The sequence below is a fragment of the Helianthus annuus genome, chromosome 6 (assembly GCF_002127325.2).
Source record: "Helianthus annuus cultivar XRQ/B chromosome 6, HanXRQr2.0-SUNRISE, whole genome shotgun sequence".
In the NCBI taxonomy this organism is placed as follows: Eukaryota; Viridiplantae; Streptophyta; class Magnoliopsida; order Asterales; family Asteraceae; genus Helianthus; species Helianthus annuus.
Genome location: NC_035438.2, coordinates 83,117,928 through 83,128,932, shown reverse-complemented (window position 1 = coordinate 83,128,932; position 11,005 = coordinate 83,117,928). Strand labels below are relative to the sequence as shown.

The following is an 11,005-nucleotide window of genomic DNA, read 5'->3' as shown; positions in this document are numbered from 1 at the left end:
TTAAACTGATTTATGTAAAGCTACTTTAATATATAATTCATTTATAGTAATCAATAAACCGTTATAATTGTGTTAGAATGAATGGATCAATAAATATTGGTTTGATCAGGTCAACTTTGGAACACAAATTAAATGTAACCTAAAGATAGAATTGACGAAGACCCGTAAAAGTCGGCATTCCTCTTATATCTAAACGACGAAGGCCCATCTTAAAATTGGTTAACGTCTCTTGGAACCAACCTATTCGGCTACAACCACCACACCTGCCTCATGTGCATTGTGGTGATCATAACATAACCGGGTTAACTACACCAATCAATATGTCGAGCCCCTACTCGATGGCTAGTCCATGTTATTCGTCGGATGATGATGGGAGAGGAACCCCGGATCGTGTGTTTAAGGAGCCTGAATATCCTGTTGTAATTGTGGACCAAAAATATTGTTCTACTTACCCAGTGCAGTTAGTATTTGAAAAGAACCATGACTCGGAAGACAAGTTCAAGATCAGCGACGATGATGGAAATGTTATATTTAAAGCCAAGAAGAAGAAGAATGGTTTTCGCGAAATGGTAGATGAGTCGGACACAACGATCATCTCGTTCACCACAAAGGTAATTTCTTTGATCTCTTATGTAGTAAGTAAGTTTGAGAGATTATATGGAAATTTCCAAAATGAACGGATGGTTAACATGTGATTTTTTTTTTTTCATTTTTAAAAAGTTATTTTAAAATTTGATTCCCTATCATAGATAGCAACTACAAATGTAAAAGATTGCAACGACTAAGCTTAAAGTATTAGTTATGTGAATTTGAATTATTTTTCAATATTTATTTAATATGTAATTTAGTTTTTTCTCAAATAATATATTTGTAATACTTTAAAAAATCTAAATGCATTTTTTTACATTTTAATAGATATTTTATTAAAAACCGAGTTACATGCAGAACGTAGTATGTTTTTTATATTATAAGATTAAAAATACTTTATGTTAAATACAACCCGGGTCTCAGTGTATAAAATTAATATCTAAATGTAAAAAGAAAAATAACTAAACTATGTATTTAGGTTTTTTTAGAATGTTAGATACTACGTATTATTATTAAAGAAATCTAAAATATATATTGATATAAACTTAAAAACAAAGAAAAAACTAAACTGAAATTCACACAATGAACCCATACAAAGAATTTGACTTTTTTTTTTCATATCTGAAATCCAAAAAAACTATTGAGTTATAAGTTTTGAAAATAACCAAAATTTAAATTAATAATCATATGATCGATCGTTTCATAATTATAAACACGAGGCTCGTAGTGACTCCTAACACAGAGATATGTTTGTTTACTTTGTACATTAATGCAGCACATCAGTGTGCATAGAAGACGCCAAGCTTACAAAGGAGACCACCATGAGCACCACAGGCTCTTCACCGTAAAGAAGACAAGAGGTCACAAGTCGTTTCGATTCGATGTTTACATGGCTTCCAATATGACCGAAAGCACTTTCAATTACCGAGTTTATGACAATTATAAAGATGGAACATCGATAATATTCGCTCAAGATAAAGTTACAGTTCTTGCCCAGGTATGACGTGAAACCTAATATTGATTATTTTTAAAAATTTGGATTTTTTTAACACATGATTGATTGATGACAAATTGGTTAGTTGCTATCTAGATAGTGACTTTCTAGTTGAAGTCGCAATCTCAGATTTTGTAATGCAACATTTTCTTTAAAAATTAATCATTCAAACGAGTCGTTCCAAACCTTATTAACCTATAATTGTGTTACAGTTGCATACTCAAGTTACTCGTCAGAAGACAGAGAAACCTGAAGATAAATTTTCGGTGTCTGTATCTCCAAACGTCGATAAAGCTTTTGTTTCGGCACTTCTTATTATTCGAGAAGAGGTTAAGAGGTCAAGGCGTAAAGGCTATGAAAGCTGAGTGTAGAGCTCACACCGTTTTGGTCCTCCTTCGATCATCATACTAAACAATATGTATTTTTGTTTCATATAATTTTTTTAGTATTATATTTCGCAAAGCAATGGAACATTGTTCAAACTATTTCTTTCGGTCCGTGTTGAACACTTGTTGTTTTCTATTAATAGAGGACAAATTGAATTAAATATACACATTGTATATAATTTAAGTCGTCATCTATTGTAAAGAACTAAGGGTGTGGGGAGTGGTTAAACATTTTGGAGTGGTAAACCAAAAAACCGACCAATCAGAGCGCGCCATGTCAATCAGTGAAAAGTGTTTAAACTTTGGTGAAAAGTATTGGCAATGGTTTAGACATTTGATAAAGTGGTAAACTTTAAAAAAAAAAAAAAAGTGTGATTGGTTGAGAGATAGAATGAACCCCACCCACACACCCCCTCTCTCTCTCCTTCCTCCCCTCACCGATTCGGCATGCCACCACCGATTTGGCAAACTTTGGTGACTAAACACTTGTTGACGGTGGTGTTTACCACTCGGTAAAAGGGTTTGCCATCCTTTACCGATTACCACTCCGGACACCCTAACAAACTTTTAAAACAAGGAACATTCCTGTTGTCATTTTATGTAAAAGACTTATTCAGTAGGTCACAGAATTCTTTTTTAACATTTAAATATTTCTCTATTGACTATCGTGGTAACCTCAGAAGCAATCTCGTGTGCATATTTTGACCAGTTAAAGCATTCACATTCTATCCATCAACCTCGATTAATATATAAAAAATCTATTAACTCACTACATCTCATTCAACATTTATCTAACCCAGCACTATACTTTCTTTTAAAAATCGCTATGGTAGCTTTTCTATATATAAAAAGCTACTACCTATTATCCATCAAATTAGTGTGAGCGTATAAAAACGAGAATATATAATAAATTAAGTATTTATTAGTAATATAAAGATAAAAATATGGAGTTAATAATCCCATATGGTAAAATTTTATTCTCACATGGTGTATACGGGTTGTATAACCTTATACGGCTCGTATACACCATGTGAGAATAAGATTTTTGTCTAATCGTATATAATGTATGCGACCCTTTATACGGGCCGTATAACGTTATACGACCCGTATATTCCGAATTTCGTCCGAGTTAGACGTTAGATTCCTCTATATTCGTGCGAGTTATTTGATTCGACGTTAGGTTCCTCGATCCGCGTGTTACTCATTTGATACGATGTAATATTCCGTAGAAATGTCTATATAAATGACACTAATCTTATTCATTTTCATTCAACTTCTATTCGTTTCTTCTATGTTTCTCTGTATTCAAGTTATATTACCTTATCAATGTCGTTTTGGAACATTTTCGGTAGTGACTCGGCTAACGAGTCGAATCATGAGAGTGATCAAAACAATCAAAATAACAATCCGGGTTTGTTTGATCTAAATGTTCCGTTCGATCTCAACCTTGTGTCTGATGCAAGTGAGGATCCTTGGGGTTTGGATTCCTTTCAAGCTAATTATGATTGTTATTATCCACTGTCGCTCGTTGGTTTTCAATCCCCTCTTGCTAGTGGTGGACCACTGCCCGGTAGTTTTCAATATCCTCCCGGTAGTGGTGGACCGCCTGAGGGTTCAAACGTTGACCAGGAACCTAATGAGTTTACAACCAATCAGGTATAACATTTATTTATATGTTTATTTGTCGTACGTTTGATATTATTGTTTATACGTTTGAAGTCAAACAAACGACCAGTTAATAAACATGAAGCAAAAGCAAAGCAAAGCAAAGTAAACCGAATCTCGGAACACATACGTAGTACGATTTCTTCAATTTCACCTATACAATATAAATATATATATATATATATATATACACATATATATATAGGGAAAGGTTAACATACAAAAAGGCTTATCATACAAAATGTACGCGACGCGCGTAACCCTTGGATCAGGCCAAAAATCACGCATGGATCAGTTAATCACGCATGGGAGCCAGTTAATCACGCATGGGAGCAATTAATCACGCATGGGATCAATTTTTTTGACCTAATCACGCATGGGAGCTTAATTACGCAAGTTATGTTGATCATAAAAAGTGATAATCACGCATAGGATACTAATTACGCACGTTATAACTCTGTCGCGTATGATAATGTAGGATAAGCCTTTTTGTACATTATACTTTCTCTCTCTCTCTCTCTCTCTATATATATATATATATATATATATATATATATATATATATATATATATATATTGACTTATATACGGGCCGTATACTGTTATACGGCCCGTATACAAGCCATAAACAGTGCTCATATATTGTCTATACGAGCGAATAAAAAATAATAAATGTTGTATACGACCCGTATAACGTTATACGGGCCGTATACATGCATAAGTTCTCACATACAAGTGTTTCGATAGCATTGATGAATTGGTGGAATGGTGTAGAGAAGTCGGACGCCAAAATGGGTACGCCATAGTCATTAAACATACGATCTACGACAAATCCCCAAGCGGGCAGCTGTTAAAAATTTGGTTAACGTGCGATTGTGCCGGCCACCACAAGCCAACAACCACGGTGAGATGGACCGGAAGCAGGAAAACCAGTTGCGAGTCCCAACTGATCGGAACATACAGAAAGAGGTCACGGTGTTGGGACCTAAGGGTTGACGAAGCTCAGCATAACCACGAATCCTTTCTGTATTCAAAGGGTTGTCCATCCCTAATGAGGCTGACTTTAGAAGAAGAGAGGAGGTTGGAGCAATTGACTTACCTCAAGAACTTAGCTATGTTCATCCAACATTCCATGTTTCAAATCTCAAGAAGTGCCTAGCTGATGAAGGCCTTCAAATTCCGCTTGTCGACATACGCATCGATGGGACGATACATTTTATCGAAAATCCTGTTAAAATCATTGACCGCGAAGTCAAGCAGCTCAAGTGTAGTCATACCCCTATCTTTTACTTAGGAACGTGAAGACAAAATGAAGACTAAGTACCCGCATCTTTTCTTAGAGTTTTCCTCCTAAATAAATTTCGGGATGATATTTCCTATAGTATGGGAGACTGTAACGTTCTGTATTTTTCATTCTTTTCCATTTTTAATGTAATTCATATTCTCTCTTCAACCCCCGTGTAATTTGAAACTTGATCATAATGGAAATTACCTTTTATATTAATTTTCCTAGTTATTCTTGCATGATACGTAAACAATCCTAAATACGCATTTTAAATCAAAACGAACAACACATTGAGATTCATTTTCTTTGAAATGTTATTTCATAAGTATCTTTATTATTTCCCATGCTTGTATACACTATAAACACTAAAAAACATGCAAAACTATGTGTTTTAGCATAAAATAACAAACCAAACAAACCCAAGGACCAAAATTTGAATTTTGAAAAATTAAGGTCCCTGCGGACTGTATTACCCTCCTTACGGTCCGCAAGGGGGCCTCTGGCAGCAGGCTCGTAATCAGCTCGCGAATTTTGATCTTTTCCCTCCTTTTAACCCCCAACCACCTTCTTTAATACCCCAAAACCTAATCCCACTTATAAATATCAGCCCCTAACACCTCCTAAACACTTTCACCACTTCCAAATCACTCTCAAACACTCTCTAATCTTCAAGTTCTTTCACTTTGGGCAAAAAGTTCAAGAACCAAAACAATGAGTTTTGAGTTTTCTTCTTGCATTTTCTTACTTGTCTTCTTCTTCCCTACACTTGGAAAACTTCTAGGAGTATTACCTCTTCTTTACCATGGTAAATGAGGATGGTAAACCACCATTTTTGAGGTCTAAGTTGGGATTTTTAGTAAACTATTTATACTTGTCTTTGTTTACTTTGTTCTTGGAAGTTCTTGATACCAAACCAACTCACCAACAAGACTTGTGTTAAGGTTAATTTCCAGAAACTTGAGGTTTATATGCCTCCATTTAATATCCTTGTAAACAACTATGTGAGTGAAATCAAACCAAGTCTCCAATAAAGCAATGTTGGAAGGCTTGTGTTAAGGTATGAATGGTGTTGTTGAGGACCTTGGTTCTACAACTAAAATTCCACCATCCCTCACTTGGTTACTTAGCAAAATAGTAGTTTCATTATGCATTTTATTCCTTGTATTCATGACCATCCAAATCATCAACTATGTTGATGATTTTGTGCAATGGTGAAATTCTTGAGGTTAGTGGATTACCCTACCTCTAGTGTGTGACAAATATATACGTAATAATTTATATGTAATAGTTACTCCAAAACTAAACCATAATATCAACCGATCCATGGTTGAATGTTATGTGTTAAGGTGGAGAATATCCGAGTTTTGGATTCTTTATCTTTGGACTTCTAATGGGTGTCTAACACCCATGAAAAACACACACTAATAATAGTATCCAAATAAGTGTCGAAGCGGTGTATTTTCATACTCGTAAATTTCCGTTTATTTTCCAAACTTCTAATCCTTATATTCATACACCTTTGTTTACCTTTTTAGGGTGACTTTGGTGTTCCATCCCTCAAACCCGCTCACTCGCGTATTGTAGAAATTCTTTGCAAACCGTGAGTTCAAAGTATACCCTTTTATGTTTAAAGCACTATTTGGGTTGCAACATGTATCCATACTAAACATACTTACACACGCATACAATCAAAGTTATTCAAAAACTCAATCCTTAAACATGCTTATTTGTTATGCTAAATGTGAATACATTCTAGATTAGTCTTATACTTAGCTATCTATCATTAACCTTGCGATCCTCCCTTAATGTATATAGCGCTACAGGATTAGCACAGCGCCCCGTTTTGTGGGTCATTGTTAAGTTATTTTTTACGACCTTATTTGCTTCGGTGATAAGGTTACGCTAGTGCCAAACTTTGGATTGATTTTTAGCTATTGCATGCTAGTATGATACATAATTTAGTATACCATAAGCATTTGGATTTGAGTATTATTCTGTTTATGCTATGTAAACAAACTAGTATGCTCAGCGACATTATTTGTGTTGACGGATATTTTATACATGTTGCAGGAAACGTTCGAGATGATATCACAAGAAAATTACTTGCGGTGGACTTAGTTACTCGCCTAATTTATTTATGCATTTTGATGTTTCTAGTCAAGAAATTTCCAAATTGTTGTATTTCCTTTTTAAACAATGCAATGTTTGTATTGATAACATGAAATGAAATTTTGAATCTTAATATATATCGCAATTTAGTGTTATGATGTCTTTGAGCAATATATTATGTCTGGCCTAGATGTTTCCGTCATCGGTTGGAATGTGACAAAAAGGGCTTTATATGACCGTTATTCCACACCGTGTAAGTTAATGATAAAGCCCCCCGCTTATGTGCCATCTATATGGCGCTTATATGGTTTGACAAAACTCCTAGGGGCTTTATCCCACACCACCCTACATAACTGTATAAAGATAATTCTAATAAATTGATTATTTATTGATACCCTGTAATTTAGCTAAATAAATTAAAGAATTGATTGTATAATATAGTTGGAATTATTTTATAGAGAATGATAAATATTTGTGTCGACATGTGTAGTAAAAGTGCAATACATCTATGATGTTATTTTATATGTGTAGTTCAAATTTAAATACGTGTAGGATTGATTTCAACTATTATTTCAAGAGAGATGAGAGATTATTAATGTTTGTTTTGATATGTATAGGTTAAACTTTAATATCTGTAGGATAAAATATTTTTGAATAATTAATTAGAGAAATAATAATAAAATATTACAATGGTTACAAATATTTAATGTTTACATCAAAAATCTCCAAGATGCTCCACTGATATTAAAAATAATGTTAAAATAGTTACACTATTTATAATATTGCTAAAATTATTTATAACTCTTGATATCTATACTTTCTATAAAAGAAGAAATCCAAGTGACACAAGAAAAGCTGATGTGTCAGCTTGAGAGCATGTCCAACAAGGCTTTTCTTATCTCATTATTACATCATAAACCCTAATATATAAATCACTTTAATTTGATTTCAGACCACCGTCTTGTGTATTCAAATGGTCTGGCCCACATTCCAAATGTATACCGAGCAACAGCTGTTTTGAAAGTAGCAGATGCTTCCTTTGGTAAATGTATACCGAGCAGCAACTGTTTTGAAAAATGCGGGTAATTTGAAATTCAAAATGCATGGGGATATGTAATTTTCAATTATTACATGTCACTCACTCACTTCTGTCAATTATCTTCTTATATAAACGTCTTCTCTACTTTTGTATTTTCAAACCACATTTCTAATGTATCTCTCCCTCAAACCCCTTCTTCTTAATACTCGACATTTGTTCATAAAGGATAACAGAAAACTGAAGCACTCTCCATCCCACTTTCAGAAAAAATTTTGGGGATATGTGGTTTTCCTTGATCATGGTAATGTGATATATATGATTAGGTTTGTTTTCTTATTGATTTTTACTAAAGTTTTGTTATCTGAGTTATGACTAAATGTTGATTGTGAATGATCTGCTGCAGTTGATGATGATGATGATGATTGTTCTACAATTGTTTCCAGTGTCATTGTTTCAACATCGTGTAAAGTATGTGTTTTTTGCTACTCCAGTTTTAAAATTTTGAATTCTTAATTTTCAAGTGATATACTCTAATTCTCGGTTTATATTTCTGTCTAATCCCAGTTGTTTGAAATTAATATAATCTGCTGCGGGTTATTATAGGTTTGTATTAAAAGAAGCATAAAGTTAAGTTAAACACAAAGAAAGATTTTTAATAATTTTCATTTAAATGATGATTATGTATATGATTTTGGGCAGATGATGATGATGTAGAACCCGCAGTAGTTCCTACTAAACGCAAGAAAGGATCTGCTACTGCTGTAAGATAACATTTTGTCTTTCTAGAGTAATGGTCTTTCCTGCAGATGATGATGACGATGATTGTTCTACAGTTGTTTGTAGTGTCATTGTTTCAACTTCGTGTAAAGTATGTGTTTTTTGCTACACCAGTTTTAAAATTTTTAATTCTTAATTTTCAAGTGATATACTCTAATTCTCGATTATGTATATGATTTTGGGCAGATGATGATGATGTAGAACCCGCAGTAGTTCTTACTAAACGCAAGAAAGGATCTGCTACTGCTGCATCTTGATCTGTTAACGAGAGATCAGGTGACAAGAAACCTGATGTTGATGAATTGAGTACTTCCGTGGAGTACATGGCGATTGTAGAAGATATACATTGATGGAATTTAAAGCTAAAAGCACTAAATTTGTACCTTAAAGCACTAAATTTTCATGTTAGGTTCGTAAATTTCTTGGTGGTGTTGTTAGATTTTAAAGTTTGGTTGTAATTTTAAGCTGAATTAGTATTATTATCTAATTTTTATTATCATCTGATTATAGCAGATTGGTACTCTTGATGTATAAGTGAAATTGTTTCTGATTTTAATTAGATTAGGTGTTGATATTGTATCAATATCTATTACTGTATAGAGAACATCTGCTCTAAATCATCATCTGCTGATCTAATGGCTGTTTGATTTGCTACTGTTGTCAATTTCTATCATCTGTTGTTGCCAACATCTGATTGACTTGCTACTGTTGGAAACAGGAGAGGCTTAAACAGATGTTCCGAATATCTTTGTATTCCAAATGAATAGATTTTTTATCTGAATTATGACTAAATGATGATTGCTGATGTGTCAATTTTTATGCTTCTTAGATTTTTTATTTCAGTTAAAATACATTTAATTTCAAACTACTGCTCTATATTTAAATGTCAAAGGTCTGGCCCACATTCAAGAGTGTAAACTACTGCCCATAGCTAAGAAATTATAACTTAGCAGATGTTTCCTTTGGTAAACATATACCATAGCAGTGGTTTTGAAATTGCCGGTAATTTCAAATTCAAAATGCCTCGGGATATGTACTTTGCAATTAATGCACGTCACTCAATCACTTCTTTCTTATGTTAAAGGCGTCTTATAGGTAAATGAATAGGTTATTTTTAATTATAATAATGTGTTTAATTTTATATTTTTCCCATGTAAATGCATTAAAAGCCTAACGACTGTCGCATCATATTCTTTAGTCATAACCGCCTTCATTGGGTATATAAAATACATTGGGCAGTGGTTTTGATCATTACCGTTTTCATCCATCTACTCAATTATCTTCAAAAGTTTGTTGATGAGATTTTCACAAGGCTCTCTTCAGAATGGAAAAAATGGGTTTTCAAGTGATTGTTGACGAGATTTTCACAAGGCTATCTACAGAAGATATTGGCCGTTTCAAATGTCTTTCAAAGAATTTTTATAGGGAATTATCAAGTCATGCATTTCAGATGATGCATGCTCTCCGAAGAGGAGATTCAGTACAAAAGAAACTATTATCCTTTAGACACGTCAATTGTCATTGACGACGTAGTTGCTGGTACTTTGGATGTTGTTAGAAGCAAAACTTTAAGGTTTCTTAACAATGTCCACCCTAGCAACTTACGTATTCTATCGTCTTTTAATGGTTTGTTGTTAGTTTGCAATCAAGACAATGGCTGTCAGTTGATTCTTTGGAATCCAACTACCAGGCGCTATAAGGTTTTGTGTGATGACTACTTCAATTACACTCATCATCGAAACTCTGATACTGGTGGAATTTATTTTGATCAGTTCAATGATCTGAAAGTGCTGAACATCAGATGTTGCCGTAATGTAACTGCTGTTTGTGTTTACTCACGACGTCGTGAGTCATGGAGAACAATAAATTTCGGTAGCGTAAACAATTATGGTTCAAGTGGTTATTCATGGTCTACAGGAGTGTATGCTGATAAAACCATATATTTTATGGTTTCAAATTATTGGTATCCACTAGGTGAGAGGAACATCGTTGCTTTTGATATTCTAAGTGAGACTTTCAGAATGCTTCATTTTCCCGAGAGTATTGTAGTCAATCCTTGCCAAGGGCATTTTTTTACCATCGCAAAGAGGTTGCATATGATTGTTATTGGAAAGACTGCTGAGCTAACTGCTGATTTGCTCAGATATGAAGAAGAAGGCTGG

General features: G+C 33.8%; 1 protein-coding gene across 1 annotated transcript; it reads left to right on the top strand.

Moving 5' to 3' along the window:
- The first annotated feature begins 223 nt into the window (after positions 1 to 223).
- LOC110891781 (protein LURP-one-related 15) lies at positions 224 to 2,101 on the top strand. The gene is made up of 3 exons (XM_022139350.2): positions 224 to 611; positions 1,364 to 1,585; positions 1,795 to 2,101. The coding sequence occupies exons 1-3, from the start codon at positions 321 to 323 to the stop codon at positions 1,945 to 1,947; spliced, it is 666 nt and encodes a 221-aa protein (XP_021995042.1). The 5' UTR covers positions 224 to 320; the 3' UTR covers positions 1,948 to 2,101.
- The last annotated feature ends 8,904 nt before the right edge of the window (positions 2,102 to 11,005 follow it).

What these genes read in the sequence shown, in the direction of transcription:
- LOC110891781 (XM_022139350.2), top strand. Translation starts at nt 321, where the DNA reads ATGTCGAGCCCCTACTCGATGGCTAGTCCATGTTATTCGTCGGATGAT. An exon ending in TCATCTCGTTCACCACAAAG is followed by an intron (nt 612 to 1,363) that starts GTAATTTCTTTG and finishes ACATTAATGCAG; the next exon opens with CACATCAGTGTGCATAGAAG. An exon ending in AAGTTACAGTTCTTGCCCAG is followed by an intron (nt 1,586 to 1,794) that starts GTATGACGTGAA and finishes ATTGTGTTACAG; the next exon opens with TTGCATACTCAAGTTACTCG.